This window comes from Tachyglossus aculeatus, chromosome 15 (genome assembly GCF_015852505.1).
Source record: "Tachyglossus aculeatus isolate mTacAcu1 chromosome 15, mTacAcu1.pri, whole genome shotgun sequence".
NCBI classification, from domain to species: domain Eukaryota; kingdom Metazoa; phylum Chordata; class Mammalia; order Monotremata; family Tachyglossidae; genus Tachyglossus; species Tachyglossus aculeatus.
This window is the reverse complement of record NC_052080.1, coordinates 1,635,887-1,658,015: the sequence shown is the minus strand read 5'-3', so window position 1 is coordinate 1,658,015 and position 22,129 is coordinate 1,635,887. Positions and strand designations below refer to the sequence as shown.

At 44.9% G+C, this 22,129-nt stretch overlaps 1 protein-coding gene across 1 annotated transcript in view; it reads left to right on the top strand.

The window, feature by feature from the left end:
- Nucleotides 1–22,129, top strand: part of IL1RAPL1 (interleukin 1 receptor accessory protein like 1) — a 535,220-nt gene that overhangs the window by 68,981 nt on the left and 444,110 nt on the right. Inside the window, exon 2 of the mRNA XM_038757289.1 lies at nucleotides 16,351–16,456. Coding sequence (XP_038613217.1) covers nucleotides 16,354–16,456 — 103 coding nt within the window. The 5' untranslated portion in view covers nucleotides 16,351–16,353. The remainder of the gene's footprint in view (nucleotides 1–16,350; nucleotides 16,457–22,129) is intronic.

Below are 22,129 nucleotides of genomic sequence, written 5' to 3'. Positions count from 1 at the left end.
AAATTATATTAGTTTTTCTCTTCTTTCAGATAGATGGTCAGCTCCTTGTGGACAGGGAACAGGTTCCCCAACTCTGCTATATTGTAATCTCCCAAGTGCTTAGCACAGTAAGCTCACAATAAATGCAATTGATGAATCGATTGATTGATTGGATACCTGGGTTCTAGTCCCGGTTCCACCTCCTGGACTTCTACCATCAGTTAGGCAGATTTCTGATCCAAGAACAACCTGGCGCATCTCACGAGGTAAAGAAGCCGAGCAGGAATCCTGAAAAGTAGCTGACTGGAGTAACAGCATGGCCTAATAGACCGAGCACGTGCCTGGAAGTCAAAATGACTTGGGTTCCAATCTCACCTCTGCCAATTGCTTGCTGTGTGACCTTGGGCAAGTCACTCAAATTCTCCATGCCTCCGTTTCCTTAGGTGCAAAATGGGCATACTTATTCTCCCACCTACTTAGTCCCTGTCCCCCAAAGGGCTCATAGTCTGTGTCACACCTAATTAACTCCTACTTACCCTAGCACTTAGAACAGTGTTTGACGTATTAGTAATCACTTAGCCAATACAATTAACTAAATTTAAAAAATAAATAGCATGGGCAACAAAGACCACTGAGGCTACCTTCAGGTAGTGACCATCTCTATATGTTGCAGATTTGTACTTCCCAAGTGCCTAGGACAGTGCTCTGCACATAGTAAGCACTCAGTAAATGCTATTGGATGAATGAATGAATTGCCCATTGTTTTCTGGGGAGCACCACCACGTCAATCAATCCATCAGTCAATACATCAGAGGTGTTTACTGAGAGTTTGCTGTGTGTAGAACACTATATTAAGCATTTGGGAGACTGTGAACTCACCGTGGGTAGGGAATTCTGATAACTGAACTCTCCCAAGCATTCGGGACAGTGCTCTGCACATCGGAAGTGCTCAGTAAATGCGATTGATTCCTTGATTGATCCTCGGCACGGCGCTGCGGTAAGTTAGCCATAAACAGTTCCTTATCTTGTCTTATGCCGTCGAGTCCAACCCATAGTGAATCCATGAATGCATCTCTCCCATAACGGCCCGCTCTCCATCTGTAATCATTCGGGCAGCGTTTCCATAGAGTTTTCTTGGTAAAAATACAGAAGTAGTTTACCATTGCCTCCTTCTGTGCAGTCAACTTGAATCTCCACCCTCAACTCTCCTCCATGCTGCTGCTGCCTTGCACAGGTGAGTTTTGATTTGTAGCAGATTGCCTTCCACTCGCTAGCCACTGGCCAAGCTAGGAATCAATCAATCAATCAATCAATCGTATTTATTGAGCGCTTACTATGTGCAGAGCACTGTACTAAGCGCTTGGGAAGTACAAATTGGCATCACATAGAGACAGTCCCTACCCGATAGTGGGCTCACAGTCTAAAAGGGGGAGACAGAGAACAGAACCAAACATACCAACAAAATAAAATAAGTAGGATAGAAATGTACAAGTAAAATAAATAAATAAATAAATAAACAGAGTAATAAATATGTACAACCATATATACATATATACAGGTGCTGTGGGGAGGGGAAGGCGGTAAGGCGGGGGGATGGAGAGGGGGACGAGGGGGAGAGGAAAGAAGGAATGGAATGGGTAGGCCTCTGCTTGTCTCTCCCTCCCTTGACTGAGACTAGTAGAGGACTGGAAACTCTCCTGGTGCCATTATGAGAGTGAAAACAAATCCTTTATGTAAAAACCCCCCACAAAATCTGGACTTTATGGCAACTGTCTTTCCTAATGGACCACTCCACCATCACGCAGTGTGGAACACTGCGCAAAATGCTTGAGAAAGTGTCTCTGAGCTAGAGACCCAGAACTGACCTTCAACAAGCTTACGGTCAGGCACTATGACAGAATTCTTATTGATTTTTTAATGATATTTGTTAAGCATTTTCTATGGGCTAAACCCTGTTCGAAGTGCTGGAGTAGATAGAAGATACTCGTTTTGAACACAGTCTCTGTCCAACGTGGGGCTCACGGGTCTTAATTCTCATTTTACAGATGAGGGAACTGAAGCCCAGAGAAGTTGAGTGATTTTCCCAAGACCTCACAGTAGACAAGCGGCAAAGCCAGGATTAGAACCCAGGTCTTTGTGATTCCCAAGCCTAGGTTCTATCTCCTTGGTCTTGCCGCTTCTCTAATGTTGGCATTTTCTCGTTATTAGTAGCTGCAGTTCTCCTCAGAGAAGATCAGATTTTTAAGGAGCAAAATCAGACGTGACTCATGAGGAAGACATTTTTGTCTTGGGCTGATTCCGGCAATAATTGAGTGGAGAAGTGATGTCCTTATAGAAGCGTTCTCTAATTTCTTTCATTAAAAGTGGGCTGGTGGGAGGATGAGGTTTTTTTTGCAGCTCTGGTTTGTTTGTCCTTTCATTTACACAGTCCATTTAATGCAATTGCTTAGAACGCTGGCACATTAAACACTAAAATAACCAAGTTTCCATCTGAAATTTGTAAAGCCAGATAAAAGTCTGGGCTTATGAGCCACCTTGAACTTCTCCCAGTGGTGTTGACTGGGACCATTAATGGAGTATGCAGATGGGCGACTGTTTTGGGACTCCAGGAAGAAAGAACAAGTCCAATTTAAAACCTGACTGGACCCCGGATTTCCTGCAGTTTGAGTTTCAACGAACATGTGTAGATGGGTTTTTTTTCTAGTGTGTGCATGTGTGTGTGGGAGGGGGGTTGTGTGTGTGTTTGCGTGTGGACACGTATGAGGAGAGAACACGACATTGTTTTAGGACCAAATGCACATCTCCATCCAGACACGGTTTGCTTGTCATTGCCGATATTTAATTGTGTGATACTCATTATCAAAAAGATCTCACACTCTAACTCAAGTTCGAAGCAATCCCTTAGAAACCCCAGCTAATGCCTTAGAAATCGTTGATCCAATTTCATTCTTCCAAGCACCAGTGCAAAATTTCAGCTTTGGGCTCGAAAAGGAAGAGCTGTCCGTATTTTGAAAATGAAGATTTTGACGGAATATTCGACATCAGTAGATCCAGCGCTTAGAACAGTGCTTTGCACATAGTGCTTAACAAATGCCATCATTATTATTATTATCATTATAGTAGAAAAAATTGTTTTTTTCTATTGAAAATGAAGGTATGATCTCACATTGACTTTATTCATAATAATTGCCAATCCTGATAATAATAATAGTAATATTTGTTGAAAACTCAGTACATGCCAAGCACTGTACTAAGCACTCGGGTAGATAGAAACAAATTGGGTTGGATACAGGCCCCGTCCCTTGTGGGGCTTTCATTCTAAGGGGTCTTAAGTGGTAAAGCAGTTGCAGTGACAAAGAAGAGGTCGTCTGGGTCATCTTGGCTTTCACTTCCATTTCCCTCCTACTTAGAACATGAGCCCCATGTAGGACAGGGACTGTGTTCAACCTAATTAACTTGTATCTTGCCGAGAGTTTAGAACAGTGATGACACACAGTAAGTACCTAAGAAATATCCTACTCCCCCGCAAAAAAAAATTCTGACCCATGGTTCTTGTTGCCACAATTGAGAAAATGCCAGGTCGCAGAAGTAGAAAACTAACATCTTTTTTGATTTGGCATTTAAGTACTAGCGAGAAGAAGTGTGTGCCTGAGGTCTGTGATGTTGAAGATGTGTTCTCCCCCATTTACTTTTATTTGAATTGTGTCTTCGGGATGGTATAAGCACCTTGATTTATTGGGAGTTCACGATGGTGTGTGTGCCAGGAGTTGAGGCCATGGGAAACTCTTAGAGCTGGTGTTATGGTTTGGGGAGATGGGTCCTTAGTTCATTTGTTCATTCAGTGGTATTTATTGAGCACTTACTAAGATCTGGGGTAGCTGCAGGGTCACCGGGTTGGACTCAATCCCCCTCTCACATGGGGCTTACAGTCTTTACCTCCCTGGTACAGATGATGGAACTGAAGCATAGAGAATGGAAGTGACTTGCCTGAGGTCACACAGCAAACAAGTGGCAGAGCTGGGATTAGAACCCAAGTTCCTCTGACTCCAGGCCAGTGCTCTATCCATTAGGCCACGCTACTTCCCAAATGCTTATTACCTTATTTATTTAACTTATTAAGCGTTTACCATGTGGCATATACTCTACTAAGACCTGGTACATAAATAACTTAAATAGATCCAAAACTACCCCTGACCTACACAGAGCCCACAGTCTAGAGGGAGAGAGAATAAGCATTTAATCTCCATTTTACAGATGAGGAAACTGAGGCACCAATGAAATTGGGACTCTCCCAAGTTCATGTAGTAGGTAAGGGTTGAGGCTGGGATTAGAACCCAGGTTTTCTGATTCCCTGTCCTGTGCTCTTTCATTCATTCATTCGTATTTATTGAGCGCTTACTGTGTGCAGAGCACTGTACTAAGCGCTTGGAAAGTACAATTCAGCAACAGAGACAATCCCTGCCCCCACCGGGTTTACAATCTAGAATAAATTCAACCACACTGCTTCTCAGTTCTCTGTGCCATGTAGAACCTCAATAAATGCTACTTCTACTATTCCTATTATTATTATTATGGTATTTAAGCACTTACTATGTGCCATGCACTGTTCTAAGTATTGCAGTAGAAACAAGGTAATCAGGATATCGCACGTGGGGCTCACAGTCTTCATCCCCATTTTCCAGATGAGGTAACTGAGGCCCAGAGAAGTGAAGTGACTTGCCCAAGGTGACATAGCTGACAAGTGGCAGAGCCGGGATTAGAACCCACGTCCTCCGACTCCCAAGCCCAGGGTCTATCCACTAAGCTACGCTGCTTCTTAGCACATAGTAAACGCTTAACAAATGCAACCCAGAAAAAGGATCAAGCTCTCAGCCATCTATTTCCATTTCTTCTCGGTCCCAGACTCAGTTGAAAAGAACTTGCTTTCTTTTCCCTGCAAGCTTTTATGCCTGTCGTGTGTCAGTTGGAGTGACCAAGCAGGTCTCCATTCAACAGGAGCCCTATCTTACCTTGTAAAAAGCCAAAAAATAACTCCCCGTGCCTTGGAATCCATTAATGTGTGCGCTTTAATGCTATAAATCGCCTTAGCCGGCAGAACCCAGTATTCCAAGTCACCCACACAATTCAATAAACTTCAGGAGATAATTAGGAAACATTGCAAATTGCTGATGCTTGAATCATTTCCATATTAATTAAATGATGACAATTCTGGTATAAATTGTTCTACACAAAATGCTACAGAGGAGCTGTGTGCTGTCTCTTTGGGGGTTTGGGGGAGGCGGAAGGGGAAGCAGTGGCTCCGGAGAAGAAATCCTGGTCAGGAACAAGGATGGGATTTGGCTTTAATAATGCGCATTCCTTCCTCTCCCCCTCCTCCCCCTCTCCATCCCCCCCCATCTTACCTCCTTCCCTTTCCCACAGCACCTGTATATATGTATATATGTTCGTACATATTTTTTACTCTATTTATTTATTTATTTTATTTGTACATATCTATTCTGTTTATTTTATTTTGTTAGTATGTTTGGTTTTGTTCTCTGTCTCCCCCTTTTAGACTGTGAGCCCACTGTTGGGTAGGACTGTCTCTATATGTTGCCAATTTGTACTTCCCAAGCGCTTAGTACAGTGCTCTGCACATAGCAAGCGCTCAATAAATACGATTGATGATTTATTAGCACTTACTATGTGCAGAGTACTGTACTAAGCCCTAGCAGGGAACCTGTGGATACTCAGTCATAATATTGACCAAGTGCTTAGTACAGTGCTCTGCACACGGTAAGTCCTCAATAAATGATTCCATCTGTAGCATTTCCTGAGCACAGACTGTGTGTATAACACTGTGCTGAGCACTTGGAGGGAAGAGTAGAGTCAATCAGCAAGAAGGGAGAATTCTTTGTCCCGGTTTATCATGTTCCTGTCTTCTAGAAGTTCCTCTGGAGCTCCCTCATTCAATCCTATTTATTGAGTGCTTACTGTATGCAAAGAAATGTAATAACTCCCTCTCCCTCCATATCTGCGACACCACCACTCTCCCCACCATCAAAGCATTATTCAAGTCACACTTCCTCCAGGAGACCTTCCCTGCAGCGTAATAATTGATAGCCATCAAACAAAACATTGATCGTATTTATTGAGCACTGTACTGAGCGCTTGGGAGAGTATAGTATAACAGTCAGTAGACAAGTTCCCTTTCCACAGTGAGCTTAGCGTCTAGAGGGGAAGACAGACAATTAATGAATTACAGATATGAATTCACAAGTGATGTGGTGCTAAGGGAGGGGTGAATAAAGGGAGCAAATCGAAAAAGCAAGGGTGATGCAGAAGGGAGTGGGACAAGAGGAAATGAGGGCCTAGTTATCATCATCATCATCATCAATCGTATTTATTGAGCGCTTACTGTGTGCAGAGCACTGTACTAAGCGCTTGGGAAGTACAAGTTGGTAACATATAGAGGCAGTCCTTACCCAGCAGTGGGCTCACAGTCTAAAAGGGGGGGAGACGGAGAACAAAACCAAACATCCTAACAAAATAAAATAAATAGTCGGGAGCGGCTTCTTGGAGGAGATGGGCCTTCTGGAAGGATTTGATCATGGGGAGAGTCATTGTCTGATATGGAGAGGCAGGTTCCAGGCCAGAGGCAGGACTAGGGCGAGAGTTTGGCAGCGAGATAGACAAGATAGACAAGAACAGTGAGAAGGGTGGCAGTTAGAGAAGCGAAGAGTACTGGCTGGAGTGTACTAGGAGAGCAGTGAGGTGAGGTACCGTCTCTATATGTTGCCGACTTGTACTTCCCAAGTGCTTAGTACGGTGCTCTGCACACAGTAAGCGCTCAGTAGATACGATTGAATGAATGAATGAAGTGATTGAGTGCTTTAAAGCCGATGGAGAGGAAATACCACAATTTTGTATACATTGATGTGAATACTCAAATGCTTAAGCTCCTTTTTTCACACTTACCCATTTTACATTTTCCTTCCCTCCCACACGAAAATGATTTTCTGTCAACCCCAGCCGTGGTCTAGCTGATAGATCATGGGCCTGGGACTCAGAAGGTCATGGGTTCTAATCCCAGCTCTGCCACTTGTCTGCTCTGTGACCTTGGGCAAGCCACTTAACTTCTCTGGGCCTCAGTTACCTCGTCTGTAAAATGGGGATGAAGACTGTGAGCCCCATGTGGGACAACCTGATTGCCTTGTATCTACCCCAGTGCTTAGAACAGTGCTTGGCACATAGTAAACGCTTAGCAAATACCGTAATTATGGTTATAATTATTAAAGACAGGGATGGCCTTTAGCTGCTGTTATAATTCTCCCAGGCAGTTACTGCACTGTTTTGCATGGAGCAGGTGGGCAGCATATGACTTAGAGTCACTCAAAGTCTGAGTTTCTATCCAAACACCTGTCATTGATAGCTTTGGGGCCTGCAGGACTTGTGTGTGTGTGTGTGTGGGGGGGTTGTTGTTGTTGTTGTTATCATTGTAATTAGTTTATGGTATTTGTTAACGGCTTACTCTATGTCAAGCCCTGTTTTAAGCGCTTGGGTAGCTCCAAGATAGGTCAGATACAGTCCCTGTCCCACAAAGGGCTTGTTGCCCAAGTAGGGGAGGGAATAAGCATTGAATCTCTGTTTCCCTGATGAGGTAACTGAGGCACAGAGAAGTGACAATAATAATAGTCATTATTAATAATAATAATAATAACAGAGAAGTAATAATAATTTTGGTATTTGTTAAGCGCTTACTATGTGCAAAGCACTGTTCTAAGCACTGGGGAGGATACAAGGTGAACAGAGTGTCCCATGTGGGGCTCACAATCTTAATCCCCATTTTACAGATGAGGTAACTGAGGCACAGAGAAGTGACATGACTTGCCTAAGGTCTCACAGCAGGCAAGTGGCAGAGCCGGGAGTAGAAGCCGGGCCCTCTGATTCCCAGGCCCGGAAACTTTCTGTTAGGCAACATTCCTCCTCCACATCCATACCAGTCGACAGGTGGATAAATGGAATTGTCAAAGCCTTCCCCACTGATGATGATGATGATGGCATATTATTAAGCGCCTACTATGTGCAAAGCACTGCACTAAGCACTGGGGAGGTTACAAGGTGATCAGGTTGTCCCATGGGGGGGCTCACAGTCTTAATCCCCATTTTACAGATGAGGTAACTGAGGCCCAGAGAAGTGAAGTGACTTGCCCAAAGTCACACAGCTGACAATTGGTGGAGCCAGGATTTAAACCCATGACCTCTGACTCAAAGCCCGAGCTCTTTCCACTGAGCCACGCTGCTTCTCACTGATCACGAAGAGAAGCAGGGTGGCCTAGTGGATAGAGCCCAGGCCTGGGAGTCCGAAGCCCTGGGTTCTAATCCTGGGTCCACCACCCGTCTGCTGTGTGACCTTGGGCAAGCCACTTCATCTTCCTCACTTCAGTTACCTCATCTGTAAAATGGGGATTATGACTGTGAGCCCCATGTCAGACAGGGACTGGTCCAACCTGATTAACTTGCCCTCACCCCAGTGCTTAGTACAGCGCCTTGCACGTAGTAAGAAATACCATTAAAAAATAAATAAAATCAGGTAGAACACAGTCTTAAAGAAGGGAAAACAAATATTTAATCCCCATTTTATGAATGAGGAAACTGAAGTGGCAGAGCCAGGACTAGAAGTATCCAACCCAGCAAGTAGAGCAGTGCTTGCTTGGTGCATAGTTAAGTGCTTAGTAAACACCTTAGATAGCAATTAATCTCACCCCAAAATCAGAATAAACCCAAGTTCCCACACTGCATTATGGGTAGCATCATCCATTAACTTGTTTGCCCTCTCTAACTATATCCACATAGATTTTCACGCTGATGGTTTTTTTCCCCTCCTTGCCTCATTAAGATGTTGTTAGTAGAGCACATGGAAGCGAGTTGCAAAGCAATATGTTCAAAGCCAGATGTGAATGTGACATTATCGGCAAAGACACCATGAAGTCACTGCCGCTCTGATACACTACATCTTAAAATGAACGCCGATTCGCAAAGCAGTTTTTCTTATTGACTGAGCCAAACAGATCACTTGGCATGCGGAATCTTCTCTGCCGAGTTGTCTCACAGAAGAACTGCATTTTAGACAGCGTAGTTTCAGTGTGGTAATGATAATAATTGCGGTATTATGCACTTTCTACGTGACAGGCGCTGTACTAAGCGCTGGGGTGGACTCAAGCAAATCGGGTTGGACACAGTCCCTGTCCCATGTGGGGCTCACAGGCTCAATCCCCATCTTGCGGATGAGGTAACTGAGGCACAGAGAAGTGAATTATTTATTTATTTATTATTTAGAAGAGTTATTTATTTATTTATTTAATTTATTTGTACATATCTATTCTATTTATTTTATTTTGTTAGTATGTTTGGTTTTGTTCTCTGTCTCCCCCTTTTAGACTGTGAGCCCACTGTTGGGTAGGGACTGTCTCTGTATGTTGCCAATTTGTACTTCCCAAGCGCTTAGTACAGTGCTCTGCACATAGTAAGCGCTCAATAAATATGATTGATGATGATGATGAAGTGAAGGCACTTGACCAATGTCACACAGCAGGCATGTGGCAGAGCTGGGAGTATAATCAATCAATCAATTGTATTTATTGAGCGCTTACTGTGTGCAGAGCACTGTACTAAGCGCTTAACCCTTTACCTTCTGGCTGCCAGGCCCATGCTCTGTCCATTATGCCATGCTGTGGTCTGGTAACCATATTTACTCAGGTGTCTAAACCCCAGTTTTCAAGTTCTTCCTTCCCTACAGCCACTAACTTCATCATTCCTGACTTGGGTCACGCACTGATAGCCTGTATAGCGTTCATCTGGGTACTTGGGTATGCGCAAAGAAAAAACGATTTGTGTGAAATCCAGGTTTTGAACCTCATTTCTGCAATAATAATAGTACTACTAATAACAATGATGATATCAAGAGCTTACTATATGCCAAACACTGTGCTAAGCTCTAGGGCAGTTTTAAGACAATCAGATGGGACGCGGTCCTTGTCCCACAAGGGGATCACATTCTAAGGGAGAGGGAAAACAGGAGAGTAGAACGTTTCCCATCTTAAAGATGGAGAACCTGAGGCACAGAAAAGTTAAATGACTTTTTAAAAGTCACACAGCCGGCCGTGGGAGGTCCTGGATTAGAACCCAGATAGAGCAGCAGTCTAGTGAAAAGAGGACAGGCGTGGGTCAGAAGACCTGCGTTCTAATTCCGTCTCCCCTAGTATCCTGCTGTGTTACCTTGAGCAAGTCATCTAACTTCTCTGTGCCTCAGTTACCTCAACTGTAAAATGGGGATTAAGTCCTACTCCCTCTAATTGAGACGGTGACCCCCAGGTAGGACAGGGACCGTGTCCAATGCGAATATCTCGTATCTACCATAGTGGTAAGTCCAGTGCTTGGCACATAGTAAGCGCTTTAAGAATATCGTAATGATCATTGATATCTTTTTTCCTAGTTCCGTGCTCTATCCACTAGGCCATGCTGCCTAATATATGATAAAATGGCCAATGATATGATTGTCTTGTACTTAGCCACATAGTACAGTGCTCTGCACACAGTATGAGCTCAATAAATACCATAATTTTTTAATGGTATTTGTCAGGCACTTACTATGTCCCACGCCCTGTACTGATACAAGCTAATCAGGTTGGGTACATTTCCTGTCCCACGTGGAGCTCACAGTCGTAATCCCCATTTTACACGTGTGGTAACTGAGGCCCAGAGAATTCGTGACTGGCCCAGTGTCACAGCAGAGACACGGCAGAGTAGGGATTTGAACCCGTGTACGTTGACTCCTGGGCCCAATCATGGATTGAATGATTGATTATCTCCGTGCTTACATTATTCAAATGCAAAATGAATGGCATCTTTGTTTTTACTGTTCTTGTATTGATAATTTTCTCAGAGAGATTCTCCAAGAGAAAACAAAAATCCTTTTGGGAGCCTCAGCCAGGAATTAAACAAATGGATCACCGGCTCCTTCCCAGTTTCCTTAACACCCAACACAAGATTCTCTCTCTCTGAGACCACAGAATGAAGACATTTGTCTTAGGGTTCAAAGTTCCCCTAGATATCTGAACTTCTATCTTATCTCATCATCTCTAGCCAGTTTTACAGGATAAAACTCTCTAAAACAGAGATGAGTCACATTTTCTGGGAAGGCTAAAGGGATGTTTGCAATACTAAAATGCCGTGACGGATCCTGACAACACATCAAGGGAAATGGTTTATGCTATCCTGCCTTAGGGACCATATCTACCGACTCTTGTACTGTACTCTCCTAAGCGTGCAATACATCTCTCTGCCCATGTAAGCGTTCAACAAGTATGATTGATGGAATGATTTTTATTGTTATTAGAAGCTCCTCTAGATTGTAAGCTAATGGCTTTTGGTGGGCAGGGACTGTGTCTGTTATATTGTTATAGTGTAATAATAATAATAGTGATAATAATAATGATGGTATATGTTAAGCGCTTACTATATGCCCGGCACTTTCTTGACAACGAAATCGAGTTGGACATAGTCCTTGTCTCATGTGGGGCTCACGGTCTCAATCCCCATTTTGCAGATGCGGGAACTGAGGCACAGAGAATTGAATCGACTTCCCAAGGTCATATGGCAGACAAGTGGTGGAGCTGGCATTAAAACTCATGATCTTTTGATTCCTAGGCCTGGGCTTTACCCACTCTGCTGTGCTGTTTCTCCAAGCACTTAGTACAGGGCTCTGCACACAGCGAGCACTCAATAAATACTATTGACTGACAGACTGACTGACTGTAAGCTCACTGTGGGCAAGGGAACATGTGTACTGACTCGGTTGTATCGTATCCTCCCACGTGCTTAGTATAGTGCTCTGCATTCAGTAGGCACTCGATAAATACCACTGAATGATTAGAATTCCCTCTCCATCTCAGGACTGACATTGTTTGTCCTGTCCTTGGGAGAAGCCCACTTCACGATGATGATGATGGTATTTGTTAAGTGCTTATTATGTGCCAAGCACTGTTCTGTGTGCTGAGGTAGATACAAGCTAATCAGGTTGTCCCACGTGGGTCTCATAGTCTTAATCCTCATTTTACAGATGAGGGAACTGAGGCCCAGAGAAGGGAAGTGCCTTGCCCAAAGTCACAAAGCTGACAAGTGGCGGAGCCGGGATTAGAACCCACGACCTCTGACTCCCAAGCCCATGGTCTTTCCACTTAGCCACCCTGCTTCTCTTAACTTCACATTCTCTTCATTTCAACACCCACCTAGGGACTCAGGTGAAGTCACTCTGGGCACAAGTCTTCATCCCCATTTCACAGATGATGTAACTGAGAGAATAATAATAATAATGATCATAATTGTGGCATGTGCTATGCACTTACTTTGTGACAGGCACTTTCCTAAGCACTGGGGTGGATACAAGCAAATTGGATTGGACACATGAAGTGACCTGCCCAGGGTCATACAGCTGAGAAGTGGTGGAGGCATAATTGGCACTCAGGTCCTTCTGTCTGATTCATTCATTTTTTCAGTCGTATTTATTGAGCGCTTACTGCAGGCAGAGCACTGTACTAAACACTTGGAAAGTGCAACTCAGCAATAAATAGAGACCATCCAAACCCAACAATGGGCTCACAGTTTAGAAAGGGGGAGACAGACATCAAAAAAAGGAAACAGGCATCATTAGCATCAATATAAATAAATAGAATTATAGACATCAGTAATAAAATAAATAGAATAGTCAATATGTACATATATACACAAGTGTTGTGGGGCGGGGAGGGGGTTAGAGCAGAGGGAGGGAGTCGGGGTGATGGGGAGGGGGAGGAGGAGCAGAGGAAAAGGGGGGCTCAGTCTGGGGAGGCCTCCTGGAGGAGGTGAGCTTTCAGTAAGGCTTTGAAGGGAGGAAGTGAGTTAGTTTGGCAGATGTGAAGAGGGAGGGCTTTCCAGGCCAGAGGTAGGACGTGGGCCAGGGATAGATGGTGGGACAGGCGAGAATGAGGCCCAGTGACGAGGTTAAGAGGAGCGGAGGGTGTGGGCTGAACTGGAGAAGGAGAGAAGGGAGGTGAGGAAGGAGGGAGTGAAGTGATGGAGAGCTGTGAAGCCAATAGTGAGGAGTTCTTGCTTCACACAAAGGTTGATAGGCAACCACTGGAGATTTTTGAGGAGTGGGGGCTGACATGCCTAGAACGTGTCTGTAGAAAGGTAATCTGGGCAGCAGAGTGAAGTATAGAATGAAGTGAGGAGAGACAGGTGATTGGGAGATCAGAAAGGAGGCTGATTGCAATAATCCAGTCGGGATATGACGAGTGATCGTACTAACAAGGTAGTGGTTTGGATGGAGAGGAAAGGGCAGATCTTGGTGGACTCCCAACTCCGGGCTCAGTCCACCAGACCATGCTGCTTCTCTGTTGTTGAGCAGAGAGGAGACTCTTTGATGGGGGATTTGGAGTGCTTGAGGAAAGTATTTGCAATTGGGGCAATCCACTCCTGGGTGGGAATTACGATCCGGCAAGCTACAGACAAGTAATTGCTTGTGGCGGATCCTAAGCTCTTCAGGTGATCTCTTCCTCCTCACTCCAGTTAGCTGCAGGTAATTGCCTCTTGTAAATGGTATGAGGTTTAGGGGGTTTTCATTTTGGAATCTTCAAAGACAAACCTCCAGCTAATTCTCTCCTCCGCTCTCCAAAGGAGAGGATCAGTCCTCTATGGTTTTGATTTTTCCCAATTTGGGTTTCTCTGACCTATTTAAAGGTGTGAGACATTCAGGGCCCTTGGCCTGTTCACTCTCTTAAAGGAGAAGGAATCCCTAACAGAGTCCAATCACTGGTTTATGCAGGGAGGTGGCGGAGAATTCTTTCAGATTCTTTCTCGCCCCAGCTAGTGTTTATCAGGTTTCCGATGAGCAACTGGTTTCCAAGCCAGAGTCGGAAGTAACAACTTCAAAGTGTCTTGGGGCATCAGCTGGTTCAGTGCTTGGAAAAGGGTGAATTCTGGGCTGTGAAAGACATGACTCGATCAGCTTTTAAAATTGGGCCCGTGGCATGAGCCGGGAGGGAGATCCATCCTCTCTTGCAAGGCTCTGTGGGAAACCCTGTAAGTAGGATGATGATGATGATGGTATTCGTTAAGCATGTACTGCATATCAAGCACTGTTCTAAGCTCCAGGGTAGATAACGGACAGAGTCCCCATCCCACATGGGGCTCAGAGTCTCAACCCCCAATTTACAGATGAGGGAACTGAAAATAAGTGATGGTATTTGTTAAGTGCTCGCTATGTACCAAGCACTGTTCTAAGCACTGGGGTAGATGCAAGGTAATCAGGTTGATCCACGTGGAGCTCACAGTCTTAATCCCTATTTTACAGATGAGGTAAATGAGGCATAGAGAATTTAAGTGACTTACCCAAGGTCACACAGCAGACAAGTGGTGGAGCTGGAATTAGAACCCATGACCTCCGACTCCAAAGCCCGGGCTCTTCCCATGGAGAGACCGACTTGCCCAAGTTTACCCACCATGCCAGTGGCAGAGCCCGGATTAGAACCCGGGTCCTTCTGACTCCCAGGCATGTGCTCTAGCAACTAGGCCTTGCTGCTTAAGTATGTGTGCTTAAGTATGGTCAGACCCGACTTTAAAAGACGGGGGAATCGTTTTCCTGAGGATGGAGATCGCCTGTTGAGGAAATGCTAATTTTCTGAAATCCGCAGGCTAGGTTTTTCCTGTTCTCTTATTCTTCCCCGGTGCGGTCTGACCAAGGGGTCGATTGAGGATGGGCTGGAGTTCCTGGGGAGGAAGAAGTGTCTTTGTCTCTCTGCGAACGAAAAATAGGCCAAGCATCCTTCTGTGCACGTGAAGGAATTGAGGGGAAAATACCGAGAAAATCGGTCAGCATGCTGTGTAGCAGTCGCTAATGGAGGAATGAAGCTGGGTCAGGGAAAAAGCGAGGCTCTGTGGTCACCCACTGCCCCTTCCGTCCTCTCGGCCTCAGATGGCATCCACTGGGAGGAGGAAAGAAGGTGGGGAGAAGGAACTAAATAGGAGGAGGACAATCCCCGGGGAGTGGGCAACAATAGGATAGGCCCCTTAAACCTTCTGGTTCATTTCATTGTGAAGAGAGGCAGCGCTCTAGGTTGTTGGCTGGGGTGGGGAAATATTTCTGTCCGAGTAAGAGTTTCAAGGTCAGCGGGAGTAGCTGTAGAAATTTCACTTGCGTTGTCCGGGGGACTTTAGCGATTAAAAACCGGATGCCCTTCAAAGGGTCTTTTGAAGGTACTTTCATGTGCGTGATTGTAGACTCTCCATGACCGGAAATTTTGGATGCCCAAGAGGATGTTAGATCACAATGTCAAAGTGAGATAAATTATGTCGTTTCCTGGTTCTGCATCTCCTGGCAGCAGTTTGGTAATAGTCTCCCCCCATTTAATGTTATGAATAATAATGTTAATGACAATAATAATAATAATGGTATTATTATTACAAGGGAGCAGCGTGGCTTAATAGATACAGCATGAGCTTGGGAGTCAGAGGACTTGGGTTCTGACCCCAGCTCTGCCACGTGTCTGCTGTGTGACCTTGGGCAAGTCACTTCACTTCTCTGTGCCTCAGTTAGCTCATCTGTAAAATGGGGATAAGTGTGGGAGCAGTATGTGGGACAGGGATTGGGTCCAACCTTATTAACTGATATCCCTAGCACTTAGAACAGTGCTTGGCACACAGTAAATGCTTCATAAGTACCATAACCCAGCTGCGCCACTTGTCAGCTGTGTGACTTGGGGCAAGTCAGTTAACTTCTCCGTGCCTCAGTTACCTCATCTGTAAAATGGGGATTAAGACTGTGAGCCCCACCTGATCACCTTGTATCCTCCCCAGTGCTTAGAACAGTGCTTTGCACATAGTAAGCGTTTAACAAATGCCATCATTGTTATTATTATTATTACCCCAGCGCTTAGAACAGTGCTTGGCACATAGTAAGAACTTAACAAATACCATTATTATTATTATTATTATTATTAATAAAGCATTTTCCATGTGCCAAGCACTGAGGTCAGATACTCTGCAGATTTGGGACACAGTCTCTGTCCCACATGGGGCTCACAGCCTAAGAAGGTAGAGGAATAGGTGTTGGTTTCCCCCTTGGACAGATGAGGAAACCAAGGTCCAAAGAAGCTAAGCGACTTGCCCAAGGTCACACAGCTAGCAAGGGGCAGAGCCAGGACTCGAACTCCCCACTTTAGGAAATAGGAGAACAGCACTTCGATCACACTTCATTTCCTTTTGTTCCGCTAACCAAAAAATGCTCAGTAAACAGTGCAGACACGAGGCTTTGAATGCCCTCCTGAATCATTTCTGTTGTTCTCGGTCCTTTAGGGAATGGCCTTGAGGAGGTGGACAATGAAAGCGCCCAGCCCACACTTGATTCTCTTGTACGCTACGTTCACTCAGAGCCTGAAGGTTGTGACGAAGAGAGGCTCAGGTAAGTGTACGCATGCGGGCCGTTAATGCATCTCCTCGACCTCTACGTTACCATCCCTCCCCGACCCGTCAGGTCGCCGTGGCAGTGACGCGTCCTTTGGAATTTTCCGTGTGGATTTGGACAAGCCTAAAGGAGGTTTTGCTTCTTGTCTAGGGGGGAAACCTTGACTAGAGTTGGGGAAAAAGCAACCTGTCAAGAGCCCAAGACCCGGGCTGTAGGGAAACAGAATCATTTTAGCGGGTTTGCTTTGGCAAATCTGTGTGTGTCCCCAGACTTTCTCCGCACGTGCTGTGCGTTGCGTGCGTTTGTGTTGCACACAGTTTTAGGATCGGCCTCCTCGGCTGTGTTACCATACACAACATGCACGTTGACTTTGGAAGCTCCTTTTCCTGAAGCGGTTTCTAGGACAGACCCTTTTTTTTATTTAGGTTCAGGTTCCAGGTGAGTTTGATGACTTAAAATGTGCAATTATTTCCAACAAGCACCAAGGCTATTAAAACAAATACCTTGGGAAATAATAACCCACATAATTTAGTAGGTAACTTTTAAAAGTGGATTACCAAGACGCCTTGGAAAGGAAATTCTGAAAACTTCAGTCCTTATCTCATATTTTTCAAAAGCGCTAAAGTATAGATGAACCACTTTCTGTAGGGCGTTGGGTATGAACTAAACCAGAAAGCCAGGAGGTTTGATAAAGTGGTTTCCATTGGTAGAATTCTCCATCCTTCTTGCCACTGCCTTGATTTTTGCATTGTTACGTCCTTTCACTGAGAAATGTAAGATGCATGCTAAAGCTAAAGCGACCCTTGTACGTAGACAGCAGGGAGCCTGAAATTTTGCCAGTAAAAGCGTTGTTAATTTCTGGAAAACGCTACATAAGCCTGTTTTCTTTGTGTGATCTTATAGAGCGGTTCCTTTTTCTCGATGATTTCTGTGGGTTCCGCGGGATACTTTGGGGCCTTATAACTGAGGGAGTTTAAATTTCCCTGAAGTTCAAGCTACTCCCGTGATGATTCCCAACTCACCAATGGAAGCTTCGTTAATCCTTTCAAATCTCCGAGCCGCAGTTCAATACTTTGATACTCTGCTGGGTGACTTAGTTGTCTGGGGTTCTCGGGTTGAGGTCTACCTCGGAGGGATCGGGAAGCGGCCATTTCCAGACCCGTCTTCCTTCTGACGTGGTTTCCTTCTGGGCGACTGTGATGTTTCTAAGAGATGTGGTAGAAATGTTGGCCTGCCGCTTTGGTTACCGTCCCACATGCATCCCCCACGGCCTGTGACGGGAGGCCTCATCTTTGGAAAAACTCCCCAATATCCTGCCTCTGCAAAGCCATCCTTCCATACCAATCATGGAATCATTAACAAAATGACAGCATCTCTAATAGAGGGGAATGTTGAAACTAAAAAGAGCAGGGTCATTGAATTGTCCTTCCATATCAAGGCGATGCCTTCTTTCCCCTTTCCTTGGCTCATTTCCGAGGTCGTAGGACTGTTTCGATAGACTGTGAAAATGCCGTTGTGGGGTTTTTTTTTCCTTAGCTTTGTGGTGTAACCTCCCTGCTTTGGGCGATCTATAAAACCAGGCTGAGCAACCTTAGGGAATTTTCCTTGGTTCTTCACCTTTGGTCTGGTTTTTCCAGTTGATCCTTCCCACATAGCCATGTGACCTTGAGGGTGAAGACCTATTGTTGGAACTAGGCAGGAGTTGGTGATTGATAAACCAGGGCTGTCTTCCCAACATCCTCAGTAGCACGTCGCTTCCCGCGGATGGAACCTTCTACAATGAACATTCAAAGTCGATGCTCATCGTTCGCTATTAGAATGAATTGCTTCAGATAGTGGATAGATGTATTTCAACATATGGTTATTTAATAAGCAAGAAGAACTAGTTACGTGTAACTCATTAACGTTCTTAATTTGAAACAATGGGAGATCTCTGTCTTCATGCTGGAGATGTATTGCTTTTTCTCACATTGACTCACTCCCCCATTGCTATTAATTTAAGAAACACATTAAAACTGTAATAGCCAGTTATAAACTTTGCTGATGAAGGAATTAAGATGAAAAGTTAAATTAGTTTCAATCGCTCTTAAGGTTTCCGTTTACAAACATTTCTAAGGATTCGATCAGAAAATAAAAATTCCAAAGTCGGCAGAGACTCCTGGAGAAGTTTCAGTTTTTAGTATTGAATGGATTTTCCCACAGAATAATCTCAGTTGGTTTTTTGAGGGGGTCGAGGAAGTCAGATTGGAAACTTGGGAGCGGGTGATTGCAGGGAGATTGGGATGCACGGTGGAGAGCAGAGATTAAATGATGCTTCATGAGGGGTGAAAAGAGGCAAGAAAAATGAGTTAAACAGATCATGCACATATTTCAGATTTAACATATTTTTTCTTTTAAGTGGACTCTAGCTATTTGGTTCTAATGCTAGCTTTCTGTTAAGGAGCATCTAATCTAAGATACGCGCAGGCAGACATAGAATTTGTCATACGTATATCACGGGTCGGTGGCTATTGAGTTCAGGGTGGATGGGAGAGGCTCTTCATTCTTAGGAGCTTGGCCACCAAAGGGTTACAAACATGTTTTTTCATGGTATTTGTTAAGCGCTCCTGAGCTTGAAGAAGAAGGGAGGGAGGGAGATCATGGGAGGAGAGAAATCAGAAGAGACAGAGGATGCACGGAGAACCGTGCCTGCTTCCTTTTCTCTGGGTTTCAACTCTTTCCCATCGACATCAAGTTCACTGTTTTGGGAAATATTAGGTTTGGCTAGGCAAATATCATACTATTTCAAGTAATAATCAGTTAAGCAGCTCTCCGCTAATACAAGGGTTGCAGTCCTGCTCTCCACTGTGTGAGGGGACTTGGTTGTGGTTCTTAATTCAACCAACTATTCCATGTTATATTACACCCAGGCAGGTGGGCAGTATCAATACAGCAATCAGTGGCATTTAATAAGCACTTGCTGGGTGCAGAACACTGCACTAAACGCTTGGTCGTGGCTCCCCTGTCTGGCCCGACTCCATCTCCTGGCATTCCACCGTCTCTCCCTACACCACGTCCAGACCATAGGGCGGTGTCAGTCAATCAATCAATGGTATTTATTGAGTACCTACTGCGAGCAGAGCACTGTACTAAGCACTTGGGAGAGTGTGCTGTAACAATATAGCGGACACATTCCCTGCTGGTGTCAGAAGAACGTTCCCTAATTTGGCCATCGCTTTCACATCCTTGCCAATGCTGGTGATGAAAACACAAGTCCTAGACAAAATGACAGCATCTCTAATAGAGGGGAATGTTGAAACTAAAAAGAGCAGGGTCATTGAATTGTCCTTCCATATCAAGGCGATGCCTTCTTTCCCCTTTCCTTGGCTCATTTCCGAGGTCGTAGGACTGTTTCGATAGACTGTGAAAATGCCGTTGAGAGGTTTTTTTTTCATAGTTAAGCACTTATCACATATTTTCCACTCTTCTAAGCGCTGGGGTACTTAGAGGTTAATTAGGTTGGGCTCAGTTCTTGTCCCACAAGAGGCCCACAGTCTAAATAAGAGGGAGAACAAGTATCAAATCCTCGTTTTACATTTGAGGAAACTGAGGCACGCAGAAATGAAGTGACTTACCCAAGGTCACACAGCAAGCAATCAGCAGAGCTGGGATTAGAACCCAGGTCCTCTGAGTCCAAGGCCCATGCTCTATCCATTAGGCCACACTGCTTCTGTATCCAGCACTGTCCAATAGGTAATAATGGCTGATGGTATCTTTTTTTATGGTATGTGTTAAGCACTTACTTTCCATGCAAGTGTCCCAGGTGCTTTCTATCCCTTACAGTGCTTTTTCAGAGAATCAGCATGGCATAGTGGACAGGGCACACACCTGGAGTCAGAAGGTCATGGGTTCTAATCCCGGTTCCGCCACATGTCTGCTGTGAGACCTTGGGCAAGTCCCTTCACTTCTTTGTGCCTCAGTTATCTCACCTGTAAACTGAGGCTGGAAACTGTGAATCCCATATGGGGCAGGGTCTGGTCCAACCCGATTGGCTGTATTCAGTCATTCATTTAATCGTATTTATTGAGCGCTTTCCGTGTGCACAGCACTGTACTAAGCGCTTGGGAAGTACAAGTCGGTGACATAGACAGATGGTCCCTTTGCAACAGCAGGCTCACAGTCTAGAAGTGGGGAGACAGACGACAAAACAAAATATATTAACAAAATCAAATAGAGTCGTTAATATTCATTCATTTAGTCATATTTATTGAGCACTTACTGTGTACAGAGCACTGTACTAAGGGCTTGGGAAGTACTAGTCGGCGACATAGAGAGACAGTCCCTATCCAACAGCGGGCTCACAGTCTAAAAGGGGGAGACGGACAACAAAACAAAATATAGTAACAAAATAAAATAAATAGAATAGTATCATCATCATCAATCGTATTTATTGAGCGCTTACTGTGTGCAGAGCACTGTACTAAGCGCTTGGGAAGTACAAATTGGCAACATATAGAGACAGTCCCTACCCAACAGTAGGGACTTAGCGCTTAAGCTTAGCGCTTTCAGCGCTTAGAACAGTGCTCAGCGCTTAGAACAGTGCTTTGCACATAGTAAGCGCTTAATAAATGCCATTAAAAAACAAACAAACAAAAAAAACAGTGGGCTCACAGTCTAAAAGGGGGAGAAAGTATCCAACCCAGCGCTTAGTACAGTGCTCTTGGCACATAGTAAGCGTGTAACAAACAAATGCTACAGTTATTATTATCAGGCTTCAAAGAATCAGTGGCACCAAGTGGCCCAAGACCTCATTGGAGATTTGGGGAGGGCAGAGAGGCCGTACCCGCTTCAGTGACCCCCCCCACCGACATCCAGCTGCCGAACTTTCCTCCCGCTTCTCTGAAGAGTGGCGGGTCTTTGAGCTCTGATACCATTTGAAGCAGAGAGGGGATGGACAGTCGGAACAAAATCCCCAGGAGCCACGACTTGATTTGGCTTTCGTCGGGCTCTTAGAAGTGAAATCGGATTTCCCCCCAAATATACAACTTGGCCCTTTTTTCACTTAATCGATTAAGGCTAAATAGGCTCAGCATAGACCTCCTCTCTCTCTCTCTTGAAAGCTCTGCAGTGCAGTCTGGCACAGAGGATTTGCCTCCGGGCAGCGATCACACACAAGTTGGCCGAGTTTCTTTTGAAGCCACCAGGCAGGCAGAGAGGAACTTTCTATCGGGGACTGGGAACCTGTGGTTGATCCATTAGCCTCCTCTGAACTGCCATTTCCCCGGCGCCAGCTTTCCCGGAATGTTTTCCAAAGAGCACGCTTTCCTGGGATTCCGTAGGATTTTTCAAACCACGGGCAAGATGCTGGAAGGGAAAGGAGAGAGGAAAAGCCTGTTTTGCCCAGCGGGAAACTGGAGCTAGTGTGGAAAACACAGGGAGAGGTGGTACTGTCAACTTGTTCGGTGCCGTCGATGTGTCAAACTACACAGGCCTACAAAGGTTCACTTTGTAACCTCCCCAGCGCTTAGGACAGTGCTTTGCACAGAGTAAGGGCTTAATAAATGCCATCATTATTATTATTATTATTAAATGGATCTCTTGGCATTGGTGGGGAGAAAACGTAGATGCTTTAGTGAATTAGCAAGGGATGCTTTAAGCCCTGTGCAACAAAAGATGAAGAAAGGTGGTTTG